The sequence below is a fragment of the Anopheles merus genome, chromosome 2L (assembly GCF_017562075.2).
Source record: "Anopheles merus strain MAF chromosome 2L, AmerM5.1, whole genome shotgun sequence".
NCBI lineage: Eukaryota > Metazoa > Arthropoda > Insecta > Diptera > Culicidae > Anopheles > Anopheles merus.
Window position 1 is genome coordinate 53,356,824 of NC_054083.1, and position 26,743 is coordinate 53,383,566.

General features: G+C 50.6%; 1 protein-coding gene across 4 annotated transcripts in view; it reads left to right on the plus strand.

Moving 5' to 3' along the window:
- The first annotated feature begins 301 nt into the window (after positions 1–301).
- Positions 302–26,743, plus strand: part of LOC121594411 — a 43,958-nt gene continuing 17,516 nt past the window's right edge. Inside the window, exons 1-2 of one of the 4 annotated variants that reach the window (XM_041917615.1) lie at positions 302–1,505; positions 20,146–20,211. In XM_041917615.1, coding sequence (XP_041773549.1) covers positions 1,475–1,505; positions 20,146–20,211 — 97 coding nt within the window. In that variant the 5' untranslated portion in view covers positions 302–1,474. Of the gene's footprint in view, positions 1,506–19,948; positions 20,050–20,145; positions 20,212–22,652; positions 23,125–26,743 lie in introns of those variants that run through there. The other 3 variants (XM_041917614.1, XM_041917616.1, XM_041917617.1) reach the window with 3 other exon arrangements.

The window sequence follows — 26,743 nt, forward strand, 5'->3', positions numbered from 1 at the left end:
CTCTGAGAGCTGAGCGAGATGGTGAGAGGATTTGGGAGAGAAAACTTGGCTGGTTATACACTTTACAGGAATGTAATATAAAATTGTTGAAACATAAAGAGTTTGGATGATATTTGTTTCATTAAAAGGCGCTTCCTTGCGTGTTTAATGAAGTAAAATCGTTTGCACTGTATTTGGGTATAAAATTTCCCCTCGAAAACAATTCTTTTCCTCACAACCAAACTGACAAAGATAAGCATCCAAGCAAGCGCTAGGGGTTTACGCTCACGCTCACTCACCGCCAGGCGAGCGCCATCTCTTTCACGCTCAACAGTTGGGCCGGTGCGGGCACACTTCGGCTTTCGCGGGTGCACACACGAAGTCGCAGCAAGCGCGCTCGAGCTGCTCTCTCACGGAAAAAGATGGCGCACTTACTTGTGGGACGGAGCCGTTTGCGGACGACCCGTTCCGTGTGTGTCTAGGCTCCGCGAACACTTTGAGCTGGAGCAGGGAATCAGTTTTCCCCCGGCCGTCCGCAGTGTGTGCGTTTGCCGTGCGCGTCTCGTCAGACTTGTGTGTGTGCAGTCGCCGCCCGCGCGCGCACCCTCCCCCGTGTGTGAGTGGTGCTGGTGCTGGAAAACGGTCTTCCGCGTGGAAAAAGAGGGGTACGCATTTCCCCGGTGCAGAGAACGCGCGGGTTATTTTTTTTGTATTGGAACAAGTGAGAAAACAAGTGAGAAGATAAACAATAGCGAAGAATCACTCGAATAGCGAAATCATCCAGCGTTCTTGTTCGAGACGGGGCAGAATCAGTGTGAGCGAGAGCAGAATAACAAACGAAACATATCGCGTAGTTCAGAAAGAGAGAGAGCGAGAGCGAGAGAGGGCGAATTTAAGGGGGTGTATATTGCGAGTGCGAAGTACCGTGTGGTTGGTGGCCTGGTGTTTGAATATGCGAGCTTTTTCAGCGGGTAGTTTTTGATAATTACAGCCGGAAGTAGTGATTCGCCCCAGCGAGCGTGCCAAAAAGAAGAAGCGTAAGAGCATGTGCTGAAAGAAGATTTACCTCGGTGGGGAGTTGTTTTTCAGTTCAGATATTCGGAAGGCACAAAAGCTAAAATAATACGAGATATATAATATTTCGCTCGCCGTTCTAATCTCAAGTTCCTATCGGTTGCGTGTGTGTGTGTCTGTGCGCCTATGTACGCGCGTGTGTTTCGGTGCAGAGTTCTTCGTGTCAAGTGAGAAGGAAAGCAGCGTCGTCCACATGCTTGGGCTGTAGAAAGTGCAACACGAGCAGCAGCGCCGTACAACATAGCAGCAGGCTCAGAAGCAGCAGGTGAATTTGTTTTTATGCTTTAGAGGTGGCCAAAACCCACACACATCGCGCCATAAGCATCCCAACGAGTTGAAAGCGACGAGTGCATGTGCAACGGGCAAACAAGTGCAACGGGGTGGCGAGGACACGGCGTAACCAGGCGCAGCAATCATCAAGATGGGCCGCAAGAAAGGATCGGGCAAAGCAAGTAAGTGATCAATCCGGGGGAATCCCACTCGGTTCAGTTTAAGTGATCAATCGGGCGAGATTGCTGGTGCCGTGACCAGGAGTTATGGCTTTGCTTCTTTTTTTTGGCGTTCCCTACGATAGCACCTGTTTATTGTAGCATATTTACAGCGGCTTAGGTGCACATGTATCAGTACTGGCAGGTAGAATAGGGAAGGACCTAATAATTCAGGTACAAGGTAGAATAGCAATTGTAATAGATTTCTGCTTAAAGTATGCTTCCTCCCACTGAACCAGTTTAATGTGTCATACAGCACAAAAGGGGTAGACCATTCCAATGTTCGAGATGCTCCAGGTATTGAACGGAAAGGAGAATCCTTGACCAAGCGCCACTTTCAACCTCTCAGACACTTGCTGTGTTTTGGTTTTTTTTGCTGCTACCGTGGCGATGACTCGCATGGCAATAGATAGGATGGAAAATTCCGCACAAATGCAATATTACAACACCCAGCCAACTTAGCATAGAATCGGGCCCCGGAGAAGCTTCTCGCGCATTAAAGCGAACTTGCGTTTACTGATAAGAGCCATCGACAATCGACAACAACTGCTGCTGGCAAAGATGGTCGAGAGCAAGAGCCCGCCGACATCGCCTGCTTGCCGCGGCACAGAATCTCTGCTCGTTGCGATGGTGACGTTGGACGGACGTTCTGCAGGCCACATTCCAATCAGGTGACCACCACACAGCCCTCCCCGCTCACTCTTCGCAACCCTTCGAGAGACGACGGTCGAACACGGGCTTACAGGGCTTAAAATATCGTCTACAACTACTTTCTGCTGCCGCCTGTGCGATTCCACTCGGTCATCTGTCTCATCATCAGCAAGCACTTTGTCGTCCTTTTTGTGACCGATCGCAGCAGGCGCACGTTAGCAACACTCGCGCCAACAGTGGACTCCGCACACTGACTTTCACGAGGAAAATCCCATTCGCGGTGGGAAGTTGAGGGGAGGGGGAAGGGGGGGGGGGGGAGAAAATTCGTACATTTACAAATCTATTTTCGCGGACTCACCACCGAATGACCCATCGGTGTTCCGCCGTTAGGTAAAACTGGTCACCCCCCGCCAGTTGGGCGGAAATATCGTCCGCCGAGGGGCACCACTTCGGCCCCCCAACAAAACAGCAGTTTTGCCACATCAACCGCGCACCGATCGTCTTCGTCTTCGTCGTCGTCTTCGGTATGGACATTCCGACCGAGGTTGGGACCAGACAGCAGGGTGTGTGCACCTCGGGGTTGCGTCGACAGGCAATGGCTTTGGAATGTTTCGGCGTGAGTGGGAGTGAAGGGCATCACATCGGTTTTAGCATCGGCGTTCTGGCCACCGCCACCACCCCAAAAGCGGGAGAAAAATCGAACTCGTACCTCAACTTATAAGCAAGCGCTTTTATTAGATGTCTATTTAAAGAAAATTTGCCCAAAACGAACGCTAGCGTAGCGAGAGAGTGGGGCAAACAGAGAGGAAAAGCGTACTACAACTCGGCGCACATACACACACACTTGGGAGTATGCAACCGAATATCGTCCGAACACCCGCTTCATCGCGATTCTTGTGCTTGAGAATGTGGGTTTGGACGGTGGCGTGGTTGTGGCGTGGTGGTGCAGGTTGCACTGGCTGCAGGTGCAAACGAGTCACGAGCTGCACGCGGACTGCTTTCAAGCGAAAGGCACGAAAAATAGCTACCAGCCTCGCCTCCCACCCAAAGCCCCCCCATCACTAGTATAATTTCTGCCGAAACAATTTAACACAAACCGGGTCGGTGTGTCCCCTGTTTCGTTCCGGGGGTTTTCGTGCAGGAAATAATGTCGTCCTATCGATCAGGAAGGTTGAACGGTACATGCTCACCTCGCAGGACATGTGTGTGTGTGTGTGTGTGTGTGTGTGTGTGTGTGTGTGTGTGTGTGTGTGTGTGTGTGTGTGTGTGTGTGTGTGTGTGTGTGTGTGTCTGTGTGGGTAGCCTTCGATAGGCAAATAAGCTTCACCCAGGCCAGACCGCTCGGAGGTGTTCCACGGATCGTAAAAAGGACATTCGTCCTTGGTGCCTTTTTGGGATGTGTGCCGAGGGGTACTGAGCAACTGCACTGGCGCCGGGGTAGCAGAACGAGGAATGAATCGGGACCAAGGATAACCCGGGGGAATCCCTGCTGCGCGTGTGTGTGTGTGTGGTTCAAGTGGAACTCCGATATTCGAGAAACTCGTCCCTCGCCTTCTTCACTCTATTTTTCCCTCTTCTTCTTCTGCACACTCCTCCGTCTGGGTTTTGTGTGTGCGTTGGCGCCAAATATCATGTGTCGAAAAATGAACATCCCGAGTTTGGCGTGTTTTGTGCCGTACCGGTTTCCTTCCTTCGCGGGATCGATTCTAATAATAAGGATGCGTGACGGACCAACATATGTGTGTGTGTGTGTATGCTAAAGAGGGCAGACGGGTAAATGGAAATAGATGTAGAGTTTTTGGCAAAGCTGATGAGCCGTGACAAGCGTGAAGGAAGAAAGGTTTTGAGAGTTTCCGAGGAGCATCGCACGCATCGCGGGTGGTTCTGTAGGAAGAGTGGTGGGCTTGCAAAAAATTGTTGCTAAAAGCATGCAGAAATTGATACAACTAAGAAAATATACAATAGCAAGCACAATATGATTAGATTTTATCACGCCGTCCGTCACAGTTCCTGGTGGTGCATTGCTAGCGAACGCGTGTTGTACACTGATAGACGTGGTATTGAATCCCATCCAATGAGAGAGAGGAAATAACACCCTGTTCCTTTTGAAACGCTTTGAATTGAAGTTCAAGATGGATTAGAGTTTGTTTGCACACGATCATGATTGTATAGAATCTGTAATGCCTACTAGGAAGGTTAACGGATAACGGTTAAGAAAATATATTAAAATTCCTTAAACATGACGACACTTATTCCTCCATCCCATGCAGTTTTTAGGTTTGAGATAAACCTTACTCTGCTCTGTATTTCCATCAAAAATGGTCTTTGTGTGGCTGCACGGTTCAAACGCCTGCCTTTTTCACCCTGGCGCGAATCCAAACCTAGAGGATAGAGAACCCCCCAACCTCCCCCTTTCCTGGTAAGAGGTGTGGTGGTAATGTCCTATCGGTTCAAATCCCATTCTCATGCCCCCCCACCCCCAATCGCCACCCATTTCGTCCTCCTCAACCTCATTAGCAAACATCCGCAACAATAAAAAAGGGAAGCAACAAGAGGGCGATCTGAGACGGCGTCGTCGTCGTTGTCGTTGTCGAGCCCTTGCCGCGCGCGCTCTGTTTTTGCCGGGTATGCCGTTATTTTTCATAGTATGGGAATCCCCCTTACGTAATGCGGAGGGAAAGAGTGAAGCGTCATAACATCACACAACACTCACACAGCCACACGAAAGCATAGATAGGGACAGACATCGGCACACAAGCAAACACTAAATGTCTGGCCCAAGGGGGAAGCCTGAGTTGTGCTGCGTGTGAGAGAGAGAGAGAGAGAAGGCGGTAGCGGCGCGCGTGAGAGTGTGAGTAAGTGAGTTGGAAAACTGTCGGAGCGCACCACTCTGTTCACTTGCTCACGCTGTTGTTTACGGTCGACATGTTACAAAGGGGGTGAGGTGGAAGTGGAAAATAGGGAGGACACCCTTAAACACACACCGAAACCCTGGCCCGAAACTTTCTGGCCCTTCTTGCAGCTTTCTCGAAACAAAAGTCTGTATGTGTGCTGGGTGTGTGTGTGTGTGTGAGTGTTTGTAGGAGGGAAGCCAAAGAAAGTGTCGCACGACGAGGCAAAAAAGGACACCACAGGCCTTTCCCGCGCCTGTCTCTTTGCCGGGTCAGTTACGATGCAGCCAAGGGACACGTCGTCGTGGGTGTATGGGTGCGTCCTTAGGCATTTCATGATTTCTCTCTCTCTCCCTCTCTCTGCTTGCTTGACTCACGTTCTCGGCCCTCTCTCTCTCTCTCTCTCTCTCTCTCTCTCTCTCTCTCTCTCGTTCTCGCGCGCACATCGTAGAGGCCAAAGGCTGCCTCGTTTTCTACATTTCTACACCAAAGCAACGGAGCACGCCACACATGCCGTTGCCGTCGCGACGAGTTTTCGACGAGTTGCGTTTGCATTGGTGTTTGGTTTTGCCTTGCCGTCTTCCGCTCCGTCTTCAGCCAAACCCGCTGGCGCGCTATCTCCTCCCATTCACCACCTCCCCGTCTCCTACAAAACCTTCCATCTGGCCCATTGGTATGCCTCCTGTCGTATCGTCGTGCGAACGTGCTCGAGCCTCGGACAAAAATAAATCATGACACCAGGGCGACTCAACGTCGACCATGCGGGGCGCGCACCAGCAAACGAACGAACGAACGAACGAACGAACCAAACGACGAAGACGTCAACGTTTTGCGAGATTACGGTGAGCTATCTGCAACACCACCACTCCATTTACTTAGTTGGGGGTGCGTAGGGGAGGATGTGCGGGAGAGGAAGAATGTTTGGCGAAGCGATGAGCAACAGGGTGATGTACGGAGAATGTTGCAAACCAAGTAGAGATTCCCCTGGCGTGTCGCTGCGTCCTCCGTCGGTTCATCGGTTTGGTTGGTCGGAGCTGTGTTGTGGTGGGCCTGGCTGGTCCCACGGTCTGAAGTTAGTACATCCAAAAGGTGCGTTTTTTCCTCGGGTGGGACACAGGTTTTGTTCTTGCTCTTGCTCATTTACTAATGCCACAAAAGACACAACGAAGACGCAAGAGTGTATGGAAGTAGGATCATTTGTTGGCGTCGTTACAATATCCTCCCAGAGATTGGGGAGTACTTCTCCCAAACGAAGACTTCTAGAAAAAAACAACAACATTAAATCGCTAAAATGGGTGTGGCCTTCTTCCTTCCTACGCGATTAGATGGATGTAACCATCCTTACTTGTTAGTATGTAAAGCGACAGCTTTGTCAGGGCCAACGGAAATGAAACCAATTGCAATAATGCAAAACTGTTGCAAACTTACATCCTTTTCAGTAAGTTTGATACATAATGCTAGTACCACGTACCAGCTACCTTCGCTTAATAATGGAACGCCGAGGAGCATTCTATTGTTGCGAGGGAAATTTCACCACAGCGCATTTTTCAACCCTCCAAAGCCGTGCATATTAATAAGAACAAAATGAGAGGATTCCGTAATAGAAAATCGTGGGTATTCATCTCGATCCCGGAGAGTGGCGTTGGTCACGTTTCATGCCGCTTTCCCTTGAGTGTGTGTGTGAGTAGGTATGGTCTTTGGAACAGTGACTTTGTTCCAACGGCAAGTGAAGGGAGCGAGATTTGGGGCAGGACTCCTCCTTTCCGAAAGCGCCCCACACAATCAGCCCAATCTCTCCCCGTACAGAGCAGATTGGGTAGGGTTTTATCGTCCTACTCGGAACGCTACGCCTTACAACCCAGAGCTGTAGACAGAGGAAATCCCCCTGTAACCGGCAGGCAGGCAGGCAGACAGGCAGGAAGTAAGTGGTGCGTCATCACAAGAAAGCCTCACTACGCGGAGGCTTTTCTCCGTAGTGTGGGTGCGCTTGGGGAGGGATTTTCCTGCATCCCGAATGTGGATGCTGTGGATGTGTTGTTGGCGGTGTTCCTTGTTTTTGTGCTTCTTCCGATGGCGTCAGCGATTGCGCAAAGGTAGCCCCATATCACCCAAACCACCCAAACGTGGTGGCCCTTGGCGAACCGTTTTCGGCGCTTTTGGCGCGTGGGTTTAGCAGCGGAAGCTCGGTGAACTGTAACAAGCGAAAAGGAAGAAGTAGCAGAAGAAAAGGACGCCACACAGGACGGAAGCAACACAAACCGCCTTTCGGCTTTACCTACCGTTAGAGCGCAGAACGATTCCGGCCGCTAGGGTGGTGATGATGTTTCTTTGTACGTTTATCCACCGCTCTGTGCTGGGGAGGGATTTTTTGGAAACGTTGCTTGGAAAGGTTCCAACGCCAACCTCATTATAAGGAGCGTTTAGGGAAAGAGAGAGAGCGAGAGAGCAGATTAATGGAATCTGTTTGATCGTCTTCTTGCCTTTTATTTTAGTGGTTAGCACCAAGCAAGGACGAGGATGGAAATAAACCTCGATTTTGTGTCCCAATTCGTCAGTAAGATGTCAAAAACTCCCAAAAACATCTTCCCATCGAGAGCAGCAAGATGATGACGCCCTTTTCGTTGCCCTTCCTCTGTTATCCCATACACCGTCCCGTCCCATCAAATTCCAGCCCCACCTGCTGGTGTGTTGATTGTGCAGATGTAGATCAAACCTTTCTGGGTGCATCAAACCGTGTCGCGGGATGGAATTTGAAGAAATGCGAATCTGCACTCACAGAGGGCGCGCACTGGTGTGGCCTTGAGAAGAAATGTCCGGCCCTGTCTTGCTAGGAAAGCGGAGAAGATTGGCTATTTTTATCTTACCAAAGAGGGGGAGTCAGGTTAATTGCCGAACCTATTGGAATGCGAGCGCCGACAAAACTGGCCCAAAACGTGGTTCCAATCCATTTATTATTGTATTTTTTCTTAGTTTTTCTTTTTCCTCCAAATCCAATCGCTCTCTCTCTCTCTCTCTTTCCGATTCTGGAAGCTACTTTTAATTGTGGCATTTCCATGGGAAGTGAGTTTCCATTTTTTCTCGCAGTATTTCCCTAACATGGCTAGAACTGGCCGAAGAACTGGCAGCGGCATAGGAAGGAAGCAAACAATCGGAAGGTGTGAATTGAGCGTTTGCATTTTGTTCCGGGGGGCTTCCGGGGTGATTTGAATGTAAGGCATAATTATACAGTTGAATAGAGATCGCCGCTGGGTGGGGCGTGGAGATTTATTGCATAAAGGTGAGCATTATGCTGCGACTCTGTCAACTTGTAACTTGTAGCAATGGTCATACCTGTCATTTAGCTGTTGTGACAGTTGTCATAAGCAGTAAGTATTTTCGAACCGTAACTGTGTGATGTCTTTACTTTTAAATGTACCTCTTGAAAAGAAAAGGGCTAACCGGCGCAGTAAAAAAACCCCCGATGATCAAAATATGCAAACCAAGTGCAATATGCTGCTGCAACACGTAACGAACTGTAAATGAATCATTACGACTCGGGCGGACTCCCTTTTTCGAAACAAAAAAGGTAAAAGAGACCGTACCACTGCGAGGGTGAGATGATGAATCATATTTATTTATTTATCCTCCAATACCCTTCTATGCGTCATAGTCGATATGGATGGGGGAGGTGAGCGAGAAACGCCGAGAGAGGAAGGAAGAAGACGGGCGTCGGGACACGCCAAAGTCAGTGGTGCAGTGTGGTAAACGTATTTTACGCTGTCTCTTTGATCGCCACTTTCGTGGCCAGTTGAAAGAGCAATTGAGGGGGGCACCGGAGATGATGATGATGATGATGATGATGATGATGATGCGGCATGCACTGCGTGGAACAGGTTGAACGCATCACACGCACACACACACGCACACACACACACTCGCTGGACCGGAAGCGGGCGAACCACACCAAACCAGCCTGGAGCCGACGCCGCCGCTGCCGCTGCCGCTTTGTCCACACTGTGAAGCAACCGGTTCCGTTTTATTCTCATTCCTTCTCGCTACCTATTTCCCCGATTTTCCGCCGTTCGTTGGAATGAAGGCGACTTTAATAAACTATGAGTCAGACGATTCCTTTACTCGCTCTCCTTTCTCTATACGATTCATTTGAATGTTTTGATTGTGCTAATGTTTTTGAATAATTCACCCCAAGGAGCCAAGGAGCGCTTCACTGCGCGTGTGTGTCTAATCTTGCACAATATACACAAACACACTGCTTGTTGTATGCATTACGAAGATTATAAATCCTCTGCTCCTGCTCCGTACCGATTCACCCCCTCCCTTTTACATTCGCCATTATTATCACCATTATCCTTCCTCCTCTCTTTGCGGTTTGGGGCGGCGCGCACATCCTCAAGATCACGTTTTTGTTGGCACCTTGCTCTCAATACTTCGTTCTGTCCGTTTTCCTCCGCCCCCCCCCGGTAAAAAATGCCAAGAAGGTTAGTGTGTGTGTGTGTGCTTTGTGGTACGCAATTTTTATTTTCGCCAGTGTATAAAGTCCGCTGGCGGCGGGGTGAGTGATTTGAAACACGTTGCGTTGGGTTTGAAGCGCTGCGAACGGCCGAGGCTCTGGTGTGTGTTGCGTGAAACGATCCGTTCAACCCTTCACCAACACGCATCGTGTGAGAGGGGGGGGGGTGTCCCGGGGGTGAGTGAGGGTGAGTAGAGGCACCCGGTCACACTCTCTTACACCGGTCGTTTAACATAAAACCGGTCTGTGAGTGTTGATGCGTGCGCGCTTGTGTGTATGGCGCATTCGTTTCGTTTCGTTTCATTCCGTCCCGTCCCGTCCGTTCGTTCGTTCATTCGTTGGGGTTTCCTTTGGCTTGTTCCCACTCCTCCTCCTCCTCCTCCTTCTTCTTTTATCGCCAACCCGATCCACCCCCGGACGAAAAGGGAGTTTCCTCGTGACGTGCGCGACGACATTCATTCCAACTCGCGACGGAACCGCTCTCTCCGTCGTTCCGTCTCACCGGCGACTAGATGGCGGCGGCTTCTCCGATACTTGAACGCGCCGCGGTTTCTTCGCACGATCTCACTGCGCGCGCTCGATCATTTGCGTGTGAGATCGTGTGCACCGTTTATCCGGTCTGGTATGTGTTCGCGCGCGCGCGCGCGTGTGTGTGTGTGTGGTTTCTTCTCCCTAAGAATGGTCTTTTGCATCTCTTTCTCCCTCTCTGTGCACATACCGTAAGACGCAATGTAAGTGGCCCACACGTTCCTTCCTCGCCCACCGGCTCCTCCTGCTCCAGCCCTGCTGTGTTCTGCCATGATCGGTGCCAAGCGCGATCGGTGTTCTTCTGTTCTATCCGCGTTTCTTGTGCGCGCACTCTCGCGGGGATCTCGGGGGATGACCTTTTCCGTCGTTGTTTTTGTTGCGCGGTGGCGGCGTGCTGTGGGTCCGGGTTTTCTTCACCACCCGCCCACCTCACCTCCTCCATCCGGGCAACCGGGCGGCAATGGGATGCTTTGTATTTTTCGCCTTTAAATCTTCACCTCCATTACACGCGCGCACTCTCTCTCTCTCTCTCTCTCTCTCACTCTGTGCGTCTGTTGTATACTTTTCGGCCGCCTTGCGTACACGTGTTTCATAATTTCTCAACTCAACCTTGCGTATACTCTAGGGGATGGGGAATACTGGGGGTATGCCATCCCCTCTCCCCAGCCGCTTTTCCACTTTGAGTAACAATTTTGTGACTGGAAATTGTGCGCTGTGGAGAGCGGGCGTCCCCCGGCATCGGCTTTTTATTTGTCGAAGTTTGGTTGCTTCTTACCGGAGAGCATGTGCGTGTGGTTTGTCTCTCTGTATCTGCTGGTCGGTTGTGGAACGGGCGGCTCAGTTTTTTGGGGTTGCCCGCCACCATGTCGCCAAAGAACAACCACCCGCAGCATTCTCCCCCTGGATGGACGCGATGGTATGACCATCTTCTCTTTCGTGGGTTTGTTTTGATGGTCTTTTTAAAATCGGGAACGATGGCGACGACCAACCGAGTCGAATGTGCGCTGAGCTGAAGGTGGGGTACGGTATCGTTCGCTCTTTTTGTTTATCACACGCTTGAAATTGAAACTAATTTGTGATAATGGTTGCCCAGTGCGTGGTCCAAGACGTCTTCATTTTCACGCCGTTGGTGCCGTTTGTCCGCCATCGACGAGTTTTTGTGTTTGATTGTAAAGGCACGATTTTCGTATGACGTAAACATCAGCTTTTCGTGGTGGTTGGGTTTGATGACTCTGTCCACCGGGAAAAAAGGTGCTAGAATTAGCGGCGATCAAACCGTAGCCTGGCGGGCGGGAAGGTCTCCAGCACCTCACAGTACGGCAGCGCTCCGTTTTTGCTAACAGTGCTCATGTTTTTGCCCCAAATTGCGCCATTGCGAGGTATTTAGCTTGAAATGACGCACTTTAAGGCGTGTAGCAAAGGTTGTTTTGTGAGTGTGTGACCTAAGTGCAGAAGATTCTGGGGTGGGGGGGCTCCTGATTGATTGCAAGAAATGTTCGCGAGACAGTTTTAGAATGATTGGTCCTATTTCCGAGTGTTTTGAGCATTCAAACTCGATACATCTCTCAAGCAACAGATGCAGAAGCGAGTACCATTCGAACAAAAAAGTACTTCAAAGGACAGAAACTACCCTTCGAGCTCCACACAAGAGTTGATAGCTAGAGAGAGAGATCTAGAGATCTAGAGAGAGAGAGCACGATAAATGACGCAAAAGAGTCGAACCTGTTGATACTGCCGAGAGAAACAGACGCGCGTCCTATTGCGCTCCCGCTGTACATATTCTTTGCTGTCCTCAGTTGGAGCTCTGTTCGAACCTCTCGTGCGCCTCCAGGGTGGGAGGGGAGATTGCAAAGCAGGCGGAGGGTTTGCTGGGCGGTTGGTCCCGGCCTCTCGGGCCATCGGTATCAAAAGCTGTGTAAGCAATGGCGGAAGCCGACCACTAACCGTAATATACGCTGTGCATACAGACACGCTTGCCGACACCACTACACGTCTGTCAGTAGTCTGTCTCTGACTGTGTCGCTTGTGGATCGCTTTTTGTTGCTTCCGTTCCTTTGCGGACCAATTCGGTATCGGTCTCAACAATGACGATGCAAAGGCATGCGGTTGCAGAAAATCCAGCTTTAGTAGGGGACGAGACTACTCCCTCCAACGCGGGAGAAGGGCCCGGGCTGGTGGACGTTCTCCAACTTCTGGGAAGTTCCACCCTGGAAGAGCCCTGGAGCACCCGTACCGACCGTGATACGAATGGGAATCTCCTTCCCCCGTGTTCAACAAAAGGGGGGGGGGAGGGGGGGCGAGCAGAGAATGGTGGAAAACGGTCGCAGAGATAAAGTTTATCATCATTCAACTGTGGCTGAGGCGGCGATGACGGGGTGACAGTGACAGTGAAAAAGTATGGCTCAATCCTCCCACCCAGCGCCAGTATTGGTGAGTCAGAGTGTCAGTATGATGTTCCAACGGGAGGGAGGGGGGCCAAGTAATGAGACAATCTCCAGCCATCCCTACCACTTACGTATGCCGGATGGCTATCTGGCCCCGTGCGAGATGATGGGAGTGTGTGATGGTTGGAGATGAGTTGCCATTTTTGCCACGCTTGTGTTTGTGTCTGTGTGTGCGCGCGTGGCCATTGATTTTGTCCTACACCGCATATACAGCCCGGTGACATATGGATTACATTGTCCAACGGACAAACGTTTGATAATGTTGTTCTCTGTAGTTGACAAGGTGGCGTGGTACACTGTCCATTTGCCCCTGCCCTCTCTGGCCATCGGTACCTTTTGTTTGATTAATGAGAAAAGTTGTGTAATGGCTGCCTCACTGCGCGCATTGCGTATGTTAATAATCCGGTTCGAAGGACCAAAATTAATGGAGCTTCAATATTGTTGTGTCTTGTGCGTGTTGCATGAGCAATAAATCCCTTCGAATTTTGTTTCCAACTCACTCGCCATAGACTGTTTTTTTACTACTTTTGGTCGGGAAGTGTTTTTCCCAAGGTCGTCGCAATTCCAAATGCTACCAAACGGCGGCACCGTGGCAACTATATTCAAAAGGATCAACGCTCTAATGGGCTAGAGAATGTGATCGTACATCAAGACGCCCGTTTGAAATGGACCCTGCGACCCCGACCCCTCCTTCTCATTGTTGTTTGTTCGATCGTTGGACGATCCCTCTGTTTTGGTCGACCGTTTTGGTCGTGTCTCGCCACACCTGTCGCCACAGCGGCCCATCGAGAAATGTTCAACTCCCGAAACAAACCAAAAAACACGTACCGGCGACTGGCAACGATGGATAAAACGGGGACGCTTGTGGGGATGGTGCTGGGAACAACAAAACGAGATAGCCGAATAATCGCCCTGCCGTCCGATTTCCGCCCGCAATACCCGCCCTGCTTTTTAGCCCCGTTATCTTGCCTGTCCGGTCCGGCCCGGCCACTCGACCGTAGAGGATGAAGGCGTTTATGTATGTGTGTGTGGTGATTGGGGTGATTCTCGTGATGTGTACGAAGATCCCAAGCCAGCGATCGTCAGCCGCCGCCGTCGCCGCTAGCCAGCCAACCAGCGGGGGAAACCAGTTCGGTCGGTTCTGCTGACGCCTGCATGCGTCTTTTTCTGCCCTCCCCTCACAACCCTGTTTGGACCGGGGGCCGTTGCCGTTCGAACGAAACAAAAACAACAACAAAAAACTCGATCGCGTACGATCACAATGTCCGCGTGTGTGTGCGCGAGCGCGCGCTCGCCCGTTGCTTTACGGCGTGTCAACCCCGCCAGCGAGACGCCCGATACACGGTTCAGGTTCGGTCACGGGGCCCCGGCTCAGGGGGTTGTTTCTCCCGAGGGGATGGCGTAGCAAAGGAGAAGACAAACGAGACACACACAAAAAACATGGCCTCTACCACCGTTTCGAAGATAAGCCGCCGATGGATGGGTGCGGCGGATGGAAAGCGCGCCCAGTGGTTGGAGTGGAGGAGGAGGATCTGTGAAGGTCTCATGACGCATTCGGGAGACACTTTTCACTGTCGGTGGTGGTGGTGGTAGAGAGGCAAAGGAGAATGGGAAGCCTTTTCGTTTCCGTTTGTTTTGAACGCTCTTTTAGCTCTCTGTGAACTCTTTTCTCCATTTTTTCCTCCTCCTTTTGCGTCTGATTCATTCCGTCATTGCCCACGGAGCGTGGTGTTGTGTGTGTGTGTGTGTTTTTTGCCGCTGTTTTTGCCTTCATTGCTTATGCCAGCTGCTGTGTTGTTGTTGGCGTTCGTGCTGTTGCTGCTGCTTGTTGTTGAGATCGAGGGGTGGCCCACGCGATCGACGGTCGCGATCCAATCCCCTCCGCGCAGACACAACACCGCATGGGCTTACCTACGGTGGGAGAACTTTACGGAAGCTTGGAACGATTAAAATATCTTTCAACCAATACCCGTTTGCAGTTGAGGCGTGCACAGCACCACAACGAAGGAGCGGTTGCGGAATTCCTCCAAACTGCTTCGCATATGTCATGTCATGGTTGTATGGTTTTGTTTCTACCGATCGTTTTGGAGTGTACAGTATAGGAATATGGGTTATCAAATCAACCAAACGAGTGTCCTTTTAATAACACGTAACGGTACCTTTGTCCTTACCTTGATACCACAATGAACCAAATCGTTAAAAACGATCGGATGCACTAAACCTGTTCAATTCTCAATTTTACAGTCGAGGCGGAATATTTTCTCACGATCGCAACATCATTTCGTTGGTGTTTTTGTAGTCGTTTTCTGCTTTGCGGTTTTATTTGCAAGAACTGCTAGCAGAAAACGTGTACCACAACACAGAAGCGCATTCTGCACTTGCTATAATGCATCTTCCATCCTTTCTCAAACTCGATCGGTTCCATGGCATGATCCTTTTCGTTCGCTTTTTGATCTCCTTCATCTTCTCTGCGCACACAAGCAAATGCAGTGCTTGTAAGATTGTCCAAAAAAGAGTTTGTAAGTGGCTTTCTTCAGGGACGCCAAACGTACCAAGAAATATGACCAGATACCAGACCTCCCCGTCCCGTCCCTAAATTGCCAAAGTGTGTGCTCCAGACCAGTCCCAGTTCAGTCCACTGTCTGCATCTCTTCGCATGGGATGGTTCAAAATAATGGCAAAAGGTGTTGTTTCGATACGAAGGAGCGGCAACTGCCTTTGCACACATCTCGTCCGTACCAAACGTCCCGGGGGAAGCGGCACAGGTTGGGTAAAAGGAGTCATCCTGCCCGAGCCACACCGCCCCGACCCCGTGGCCTCTGAGAGGGATCAGACGAAATGGGACGAAACGAAGCCCAAAAATGAAAAGAAACTTGCAGCATCTCGCGCAGTTAAAGAACAGGGACACACACACGGACACACCGTTTCGTAAAAAAGGAAAAGGTTGACCGGTGCCCGGGTTGGACGAAAATTTCAGTGGATGAAAAATCACGATTGAAAAAAAAACGTGTAAAAAGGAAGGTGATGGTGTGTCCCGCGAGAGCCTTCGTCTTGCTTCTCAGCAAGCGTCCCGTCCAACCATCCAAGGTCCATTTAACTTACGTGCGTGTGGACGACGAACCCTTTGGCTTGCGGGATACTCCCAAGCCCCTTATGGCACATCCAGAAGACGCATGGGATCAACATGTGAGCGGCGTTTGTACCTTTGAAGAGGAGGTTTTTGTTGTTTAGGCCTTTAGCGAGACGAAACTGCTCACTTTCGGGATGTTTCACCCTCTACGCCTCTTCTATCTCTCTCACTCTCACTCATTTACACAAACGGCACGGTCATCGATACGCCGTTGGTGTACATGCGTGCCTGTGTGTCTGTGTGTGTGTGTGTGTGTTTGTGCTTTGCTTTGGCGCCAACCTGCCGTGCCGTGCCGTGACTGGTACGGAAACCCAGACGAATCATGCCGGAGGAGACCCCGGGGCCGTTTTTCGAGTGCGTGTCTTTCTCTGGCCTTCCTTTCCTGGCCTGTCCTCCCTATCCCAACGCCTGCCACACTTCGCTCTCTCTCTCTCTCTCTCTCCCTCTCGATCAACCCTCCCGACTGGTTTATTTTCACGCTTTTCTATCCATTTCTCATCTCCGTTTTCACGCGGGAGGCCGCCCGATGCTTGTTGCTGCTTGTATGTGCGGCCCGTCGTCGCTTGGCCAGGGAATGGAAGGGAGGGAGCTGGACGTGGAAAGGAAGGCTCTTCTGTTCCCGCACCATCAAATTTGCTAGCCGCTGTCGGTTCGCCGCCGCCACCGTTTCCTTCATGTACAGCAGCACGAACGACCCATCCCGGAGAAGGAATCTCCTTCTCGCTGGCTGGCTGTTGGGCAGGTTTCTTATCGCTTCCTCCATCGCCCTGGCTGGTGAGAGTGTAAGAGCAGGATAGGGAATACTATGGGGGATGATATTCCCCAGTTGCCTCCCTTTGCTTTGGTCGGGGGGGGGGGGGGTGCTCCAATTGATACTGGCAGGTTTACTTCGGTTGAACTTGTGAGAAAAGGAAGCGTCATTGAGATGTGATTGTATTTGAAAGTGTGTGTGTGAGGGAGAGAGAGAGAGACACTCACACGGAATCCTACCGAATATTCTCATGTGTTGTTGTCCGGCTGATGTTGCTGCTGCTGTTGTTGTTGTGCCGCTCTCCGGGGCCTTGCCTTGTTGTACATTGACAAAAGGGAAAAGGAAAGCAACGCGCAGCTAGTAAGAAAACTCGGTTAAAAACAACAACCAAAACCTCGTCCGGCTTGGAATCCCTTTCCTGTCGCACAGAGACAAAAGCAACACAGCCTACTATGCTGCGTTAATGAGGGAACGAGAACGCACATATACACGTGAACGACGAAGGGGCATAGTAATTATGCTCGGGAATTATGAGCGTTACAGTGTGTGTCCCCTTGTATTGCCATGAATTGATTATCCTTGAAAGCATGTTTAAACTACAGAAAAAAACCGTTTTTCTCTGTCACACAGATCTCGCTGGCTTTGCATCAGACCAACACTCCCCCCCCCCCCCACTTTTGAGAGAACAAGTTCTAGTTGCATGCTGGTGGCTGGTGCACCTTGCATTTTTGCAGATTTTTATTTACTTCGTCGCCTTTCGCCGCAACACGGTGCAGCGTCCTCCCGCTCCATGCATCGAAATCAGTTCTTTTTCGCATCCTTTTTTGGACTCCTTGTTTTGTGGTCGTTTGCTTACGAACACCACTCTCACGTGAGTTCAGGTTACGGTCGCTTGCTCAAGTTTCAGTCTTGTGAACAGTTTACATTCACAAAAAATACTTATTTGTCTTGCGCTTGTGTCGTAAAGTAATGGACCAGTTCTCTCGTCCAGAGAGGTCTTCTCGCTGCACGATGAGGAATTTGTCTTTCGTTCGGGCTGTGCACTGTGTATTGCTTCATTGATGTTTATGGGTTCGAACGATGCTTAACCTCTCGAAAAGCGTTGTTGTTGTGGCTGCCAAACCAGTAAACCAGTTTGGGGTTTAAGCTGCATGTTGGGGCGCTCTGTTTGAATGAAACGGACGATTTAAAAAAAAAAGCGTTTCATAACGATATTTGAGAGCGATATGCTTTAAGTTGTCAGGAATTGAAGGGAGATTGTAGCAGTCCTTGGTGACATAAAGGTAAAATGGGAATGAGTCAAGTGCATGTGTCGATAAGCTTTTCTCAGCGGTACAAATTATAACTTCTTGACTGTTAGAAAGATTTGTGTTAAAAAAGGTTAGCATTTTCCCAATCGTCACGTGCGATAAGTCGAGCGATTTAGGCGAAAGATCGTGAAAGTCAAGGATAAACCTAAGATAAAGCACGAAACAATAAAGGATCTTTCCTTGCACCCTGGTTCCGCTGAGGTCAGGTAAAGCGACTTCGGTTCCGAAGCGACCTGCAGGATTATTTTGAAGTTTTTCTTTCCCTTCATGTGGAGAAAGATCACTTTTCACCGATTACGGTTGCGAAAGGAATATGTCGAAAGAAAGGAAGAAGATTAGATGAGCTTAAAAAGAAGAGAGAAAAGTGGTCAGGCTGATGCGGTACTGTTAGATCATTTCACTATACTTTTAGGTATTTAACCTGCTGACAATTGTGTTGGTAAGCCGCGTAGAGAATGAAAGGTGATCACACGAAACGCGAGCAGCCGCAGATGTAAACGCAGAGCTCGGCTTCTGATTCATTAAAGCGCTTTAAAGCAGCCCCATCATAATAATATAAATAATAATGCTAATACTAATAATAACCTTTTTGCTGGCGCGAGACCACCAGATCAAAAGGACAGAATCACAGCGCAGAGCAGGATCGTGATAATGTCTGGTGGCCGCCCGCGGGGAAGAAGCCGCCAATTGCCAAGAACAGCGCACGGTACAAGCACGGGACTCACGGGGCGGACAGAAGAAGAACTGTTTAACCCCCCGGGGAGGGGAGAGCAGGGAGCTGTGGGCAGGGTGCTGAGGGCGAGAGAGATAGCGAAAGACCTGTAGCATGGGATGCTAGATTGGTCGGTCGGTCAGCCTGTGTCGGTCGGTCCAGGCCGTCGTCCAAGCGGGTGAAGTTGCGGGAGAGAAGGAAGAAATTCAGCTGCAAAAAAAATAACACAACAAAACCCGACAAGTGATCACTGTGTTGGGTTGAGCCTGGTAGGATGAAGGGAGGGAGGACGGTGGTGTGAAGAGGGAGCAACGGATGCCGGGTCGGCCTGAAATGATCACACACATTCTCTTTGGCCCGTCGTCGTCTCGCAGTCGCCAACCGTCGTCGACGGAACGGTCGCCGCCAAACAGTCGCCATCATCATCAGCAGCACCAGCAACAGCAGCATCATCATCACCAAGAGGGGAGGTTTTGGGGTGGGTGGTGACGGTTTTGTCGGCATCGGGATTCCTTCGGGACGTTTCGGGCGTTGCGAGAGAGAGAGCGAGAGAGCGCGAATGAAACGGAGAGAACGCGAGCGCAAAAAATGATATAAAACAACACACAGAGTGGAAAATCAAACAACACGCGCACGGGACGAAGAAGAAGAGGGGGTTGATTTCGACCCGGGGTGATAGGGAGCGGGATTGGTGGGAGTGGAGTGGAGGTAAGGATTGAAATGATGGGGGCATCTTGTTCTCTCGCTCGCTTTTTCCCCCCTATTAACCTTACGATTGTGAATGTGCCATGAGAGCGCTTCTGATCATGATGATGATGATGATCGCCCACCAACTCGATTGGGGTGTTTTGTGGGTAGCGTGAGAGGGGCGAGTTGGTTCAGGCAGATGAAACATGTTGTGAGGCGTGTGCTTATGAGCGTTTGTGTGTTTGTGTGTGTGTGTGTCCCCGTCTGTTTGGGGGGCTATCCCAAACGCGTTCTTGCACCACGCAATTGCCGGCGAGGAACCCCGCGCGCGCGCTGGGGTGAGAACTGTTTTTGTTTTTTTTCTTCTCATCGCGAGCGTAACCGCTTGCTCACCCAGTGTTCTTCTCATCGCTAATCTCACTCGTCGGATGGTCTCACCATATTATTCACTCTCGCGCATTCGAATACACCAAAGATGAGGGTCCACCCCCTCCAACTGCTGATGACGCTGTCAATGCAAAAAAGGAAGTAAAATGCGTTTTTATCGTTTAGGGGATTTCCCGAAACTGTGTGCGTGTGTGTGTGCTGGTTTTATGAACCAATAATCATGATGGATGTGTGATGGAATTATTCCATTTGTGTGGACACACCTTTAGACGACCGACCCCCCCACGTCCGCTTTCGGTGTTTTTGCCCTTTTTGCTTTAGGATTTTGATAATTTGGTGGAATTTGCACCAAACCGCGTGATCCATTCAAATGAAGGGGAAAGAAATCAGGGCGACAGGGGTTGGCTCACATTACCGATGGTTTTCCTTTTTGTTTGTTGGTACATACCTGCGATAAGAGCGATAAGATGGCTGTGTCTTGGGAGGGAGCTGGGAGACCCGATGCACTAGGTCAGTTCAATCAAAACCCTTTCATTTAAGATCCAGAAAATTGTGTTACATGTACATGTACTCATCATTATTTTACGTTTCCTTTTCTCATTACAGAATCTACTGGCAGAAAAAACAGTCCAGATGTTAAACAAGCCGATAAAAAGGATGCTAAAATTAAAGGTACGTTCAATTGCCACTGAGTATGAAGGCTGGTTGGGGCTCTTCTCATAACACACGCGCAAAACATATTTCATAAGCGCATGTGCGTTGAGCTTTGCTGACCTTGATGATAGCGAGCGAGCGTGCAACTAGCATAACCGCTTTGTTGTGGTTTAATTCCAGCCCCGTCCAGACAGGCCATTGAACCGTGGCGACCCGAAAATTCGGACCTCTGTCTCTCGCACTGCTGGTGCCTCACTGACGATAGATAGAGAGTCCCAAGTACACAATGTGGCTGTTTTGTTGCCTTCCAGCGCAGCTGAACGTGTAGAGGGAGGAGGGCGTCGTGCTATACCATTTTCCAGGCGATAGCAATTGCGCCCTGTATCAAAAAACGCTCCTCCTCGCTCGGGTGTGCAAAATAGAGCAAAAAGTAAGACCCTAGTATTCGTCATCTGTGTGTTACTCTGCAGCCCGGCGAGGCTGGCCTTATAATGCCAAACACACAAACGGTTCACTTTTCAAGCAGGAAACACTTATCGCTTTGTTTCGCACTTAGGCGGCTTCCTTTCGGCGGTGGGGAGGAAACAGTAAAACCACGCGCGCCCTGTCTGCGAGGACGTAATGTGTTGTCAGTTTTGTTGACTGCCTGCTAAAGAGCTTCATTGAGTATCAAAGGGAAGAAGGAGGAGATGGTGGCAGTTTTTTGGAATGCTCATCACATCGGAATCGATCGTCCGGACGTCAGGCTTAAGGTTACCCGCTTTTCCAAAAGGCGCTTTGTTTATTGTCGTCGTCGTCGTCGCGTGTTTGCTTTAGTGACACACCAGCGCGTCGCTAGTGCCTCGTGATGTAGCCTCGTATATCCCCGTTTTTATCAGCATTTGGGGTTTAAATCAAGAGAAGCGATTTGAGAGTTTGTGTGAACATGCATAGTAAAGCAAATAGCAGCGGTAGCAACACCAGGTAGTAGGGTAAGCCGTCTTCGTCTTGCGATTCATTTGATGATGAGATCACGATCTCTCGCAACGTTGACTTGAGAAGCAAGCTAAATAAAGCGCGCAAATCATACGATTTTAGGCGCGATATCATTTAAATTAGTTTTACAAACAGCGGGAAGTTGTTTCGATACTCAAATCGATAGAAAGAAAGAGCGTAAAATAATCTCTACTCGTGCTCCTCGAATGTCCAAGCTCGATCGCAGTGACTGTAAACCTCACATCCCTTATCAGAGTTTGCCTGTTGAATTAAGCGCGTTCGGTTCCGACGAGGCCACGACAAACTGACGTAGCTGCATGGTAGCTGCGGGAAGGAGATAGAGAGCCAGTGAGAACGAGCGCGAGTGAATGAGAGAGAAAGAGAGCCGTCGTTTTGTCCCTCGGCAGGCGCGTAAATTAAATTAGCGATAACGCCACCACCACACTACACTGTGAGCTCTCCATCACACCACGGAGGAGTCACGTCGCCTAGCAGCAGCGGAGATAGAGAGTCCACGAAGGTGGCAAGCAAAGGGGACGGGTGATAAAGAGTAGGCTCTCTCGGGGGGAATGGGCAGCGGCAGGGCAAAAAAAGTATATAAAATAGACCGTCGTCTCATCAGCCGCTTGCTCCATCCTGCCCTCTCCCGGCTCTTCTTTTTGCTCTTCTGCCGCTGACACGGCGCGACACTTGAGCGAGTTTGCTAACACCCTTCTCCGTCCTCCGCCCGTCGCCGCTTCACTCTAAGCACGCCATGCCATGCGGCATGCAGAAATCTGTCGCCAGTAGAAGGGTGGTGCGGGAGGTGCGAGTGGTGCTCTGCGCGTGGTTCGCAGACACAAATTGATCTATTTATTTCCCCGTGTCCAACAGGAGTGACTCCTGTTAGAAATCAGCCTGTCTGTGGCAGGGAAACGAAGAAGGTCGACCTGTAGATGTATTTAATGCCGATCGGGGGACATCACGAAGGATTAAATAAACGTTTTTTGTTGTGTTGCTAACTTACATCTTCTTCGGACATCCTTCAAGGTTTGTAATATCTTTCTCCGTTGACCCATTGTTATCAATTGAACGTAACAGTGCAGCAGAACAAGTGGGGCTCAGAAGCAAGTGGGGAAGTATCCCCCATTTCTTGCTGAGAAAACGGGTAAGATGGTGAGGAAGCTACCGGTGGGGTTCTCTCACTTCCCGCATGAGATATGCGCCCCCCCCCCCCCCACTCCCCCTGCTGTTATCGGGCAGAGGGTTAGCTCACTCAACGCGACTCAGCGCGGCGCGGTATGCGTATATTCGTGCGATCAGCTGTCAGAGGGCGCACGTTGACATGCCCGACTGCTGATTGTTGATGTTGTGTGGTTTGCGAGCGTTCCCGCTCTCGCTCGCTCGCTCGCTCACGATCGTGGGCTCTCTCTTCCTCTCATGCTCATGTTGGCTCGTTGGCAGCGAAGGTATCGTAGTAGGCAGCAGCACCAACAGAAGCCAAAGCTTTTCAGTCTTTTCGAGTCCGAGCGGATGAGCAAGCGCGCCAGGCCCGCCATATGCTCACCGTGGTGGTCGTCGTTTCATCAACCCCCACTACTTCCCCCCTTCCGCGTTCCGCGTCAACCTTCCTCCGGCAACGTTTGCTGTGGGTCGTACGCTGCTGCTATCGGCGGTCGGTTCGCGTGCGTTGCGCGCTCTCTGCGGCTCCGGTTGATTGATGTTTTCCTTTCGCGAGCGTCTGTTTGGTGTGTGCTTCTATCGGTCAAGATCGCGGTTTTGGGACCGTTTGTTTGTTATCGCAGTGTTGTGACGAACTCAGCAACCACCACCACCCCTCCCGCATGGGAGTTTAGTGTTGTTGTTTGTGGAACCCACGTTTACGTTTGAATTTTAGTGAACTGTTTCAGTAAAACTGTGTCAAAATAAAGGCAGCGTATGTTTTTGCCGCTGAAATCGGTAACAGTGTGGTGGTAGGTAAGAACCCATTCAAGTACTATCTTGGCTGCACATAATTTTCTCTGTATACAAGGGGACACGATACGATGGGGCCCACTCGCCGCTTGCCTAGCCGATGCTCTAACTTCTTTTCACTTATTGCAATAAAGACATCGAAATGGCCTGTCTTTTCTTCTCTCTCTCTCTCTCTCTCTCTCTCTCTCTCTCTCTCTCTCTCTCTCACTCACGCTCACACAACTCCGATCAAACGGCAGTTAGTCGGCGTAGAGGAGGTCCGCGCTTGGTTTGAGTGGACTTTTGACGTTGAACCCCGTACCATCCCCTTACCCTCTAATGTGAGCAGCGACGTTCTAGTTTCCGTAGTGGTGGTGGTGGCGGTGGTGACGACCAGTCAAAAGTGCCTGTTATCAGCACATTTCGTCGCGCTTCCTATTTCGCACTGCTGTTGCTCCGCACATTCGCCAAACCCCCCGACCGTGCATCAACAGTGAGCGATCGCGTCCATCCTTCTGCAGGCGTCCCCTCCCTCCCCCGCCCCCTCTCCCCAGCAAGAATATGCGGCATTCACAATCAGACGCAAATCGGCCCTTCTATTCAAGCTTCTATCCAACCGGGACGCGAGGGGTGGCAGGCAGTGTTGCTGACGGTAAAAAAAGCGGATTCCGGATTCACCCATGCGATTACGCCTTTTAGCACCTTAGTTTAAGGTCGTTTCAGCGTGTGTGCGTCTGTGTCCCCTTGCCTGTTACGTATACCATAACGGATGACATCTTCGCCCCGATAATGGAACGTTAAATTGCAAACAAATGACCCCCTTCACTTACACAGGCGAGCTTTAGGAAATGTGTCTGCTTTACGAGCCGGTTGCGCTTCCTACATAATCCATCGTAAAGGGAACACCTCTTGACCCGCATCAGGCGCGTACAGCTCGGCGTGGCGCTGTGGCGTACGCGTACACGTCGGTCACAGTCCGGCCACTGGTCACGGTTTCTCGGAAAATCAAAAATAATTTCATCCACCCCATGGGGTCGGGGACGCGGTTTTGCTAGGCGTGTGACATAACCCGCGACCACCACCACCACCACCACCACCGACCGTGTGGACGACGGCCGTGTGTGCGTTGTCGTTGTTGTGCTGTTGCGGCCATTCGTCCATTCATTTTTTCCTTTTGCCTTCCGTTCCTGCCAGCTCAACTGATGTGTTGACTATCGCGAAAAAATAACAACACGATCGCCGTTTTCGATTTTTACGATCATGTCCGTCCTGCCCGGCAGCGCCAGCCGCACCTCAAGGGTAGCAGTGCAGCCGGTGCGAAAATTTGTTATATTGACACAGAGGAGGCGCTCGAGATGCGCACCACCACCACCACGACCGGGGGCGTTACAGTGACATCAGAAAAAAAGCTGAGCGACGCCGCCGGAATGAATTGGCCTGTCACGATCATCGCGCACCGCTCGCGTTGGATGTTTATGAGTGTTCTTTTAAATTGTCATGTCACACATTGTGGCATGGCCGGGGGGGGGGGGGGGTGGTAGCGGTGGTAGCTGGTGAAAATAAGAACCCAAAACGTGTATACCCGCTCATTGGCCGCGCCATCATCCATCTTTCTGCTCTCGACCAATGTCACTTGGGCGAACAGGACGTGCACCAGCTGACAGGACGAGTTTTACCTTGAACCTTAAAACTTCCATTCCACGCGTGGGGGCAAAGTGTTGTCGAACTCTTTTTTTGCCACCATTTCCATGGTGCGCCGCCCCACCGGAGTATTTTTAACCAAGCCAATGCTAAACAACGTACGTACGCTTCGTTAATCAATACCTGCGAGGGAGGTAGGTGAGCCAAACGCGTAACGACCGAATGCTTGCTGACCAACTACTACCAACTTCCTTCTGCCCTTAGCGAGGTACACGATCGATTGTGTATCGGCGTTTGCGTGACTTGGAAGCGTGTCTACTGGCTCTGGCGCTCTTCTTGGCCGAAGCGGCACTACTAGTGCGAAGCGTTTTCGTGCTAGTGTTAGTGTTTGTTGCCCTTTTGGGTCACACGCGACCTTGATACGCGAGCGGTGGAATAAATTTCAATTGAAAGCACACCGAACCGCGAGCTGTGCCATGCTGGAATCCGTTTGAGCAAAGCGCCACACACTGCACGACAACGCTACCGAACGCCGTTCTCGGGTTTCGTGACAGTTCCCGCGTTCGTTTGCTACGATTCTATGAGTTTATTACTCATCAACTGCTCGAAAACGCACTCGGTAGGAGATAGAGCCATCCAGAGGGACCGTGATAAGTACATCGAACCAATTCTCCAAAGGTATCAGCCACACTATACCTTCGGTTATTCAACACGGTTGACTCAGAGAACGGCTTTCATTTGGTTTTTTTTTTATCTCCAATGCCTTCGCCGAGATAAGAACGACGGCAAAGGGTGCCGAAGAAGTGGCCCGCGAGCTGTGAGATAATGGGGCCATTCCTCACTGCGTGCCGCGTACTAGTGCTTGTGTCAGCTGTGTTTGGCCAAGGTTTTTGCGCGGCAAACGGAATTCGTCCACTCGCTTCCCACGAGGCAAGAAAGCGGAAGCTGCTGTTCTCCTTCTCCCGGCCATGGGACTTTCGAAAAGGAGGTGCGCGGGGGGGCATACACGATCGATCAAGAAAGAGAGAGAGAGAGAGAGAGAGAGAGAGAGAGAGAGAGAGAGAGAGAGAGAGAGAGAGAGAGAGAAGGTCGTGTACGAGACACGCCGAAGGGTCGTGTCGGCTCATGCAGAAAGCATTTTGACAGCTTGGCACGGGATTTTGGATTTTCCCGCAGTTTATCGTGAGCGTTAGCGTGCATCCCAACCAAAGCTAATGGGGGACATTCTCGGATATATTTTGGCTCACCACAACACACCACGCGATGCGGTTGTTTGCTTGTGTGTAGGATAGATCGCTCGCTGAAAGCCAATACCTCAACTAGATGAGCTACGAACGACATGCGACCGTCTTTGTCTTGTGTTGAAAACATTCCACACCTGACAATGTTTGCGCAAAGTAAACAAAAGCCACGATTAATTTGTTTACATCTTCAAACTATTATGCACAAGCGTGCGCATCCGCGCCGGGAGAAGTGTTCCGTTCCGTTCCGTTCCGTTCCGTTCTGTTCGTGCTGCTACTACAACTGCTCGACTGCTCAAGTGTCCGTAAACAATTCGACGCCTTTGCGGGCGGTTAGAATGTCGTGGATGACTTTTTTTTGTTTCGCTGTTTGGCCCTTGTCCTTGGACTTTGCTCTCAATTAGATGGGTTGGGATGTCCAATGAGTGCTCCCGTGCAGGTTCGACTGTCCGTTCCTGTCTCTAAACTTTCACTCCACTCACTGTCCCACTGATTAGCTTCTCCCAGCCGGTTACTTTTGCCTTGACGTACGTTAAGCGACTTTAAATCGGCCACCCCCTCGCGATGACGTTGTTCCAACGGTGCTCTAAGGAAATGATCACTTGATTTGCCCCCCGATTTGCTGTGCAAATTTGCGCTGCAGTGTGTGGTTGTGCATGCAGAAGGAGGAGCGGTAACCATACCGGGGTCGGCCATTGGACAGATGGTCAGTCAGTGTGTGTGTGTTTGTGGATGGAAATAGCATTCGGCTGCAGTCACCG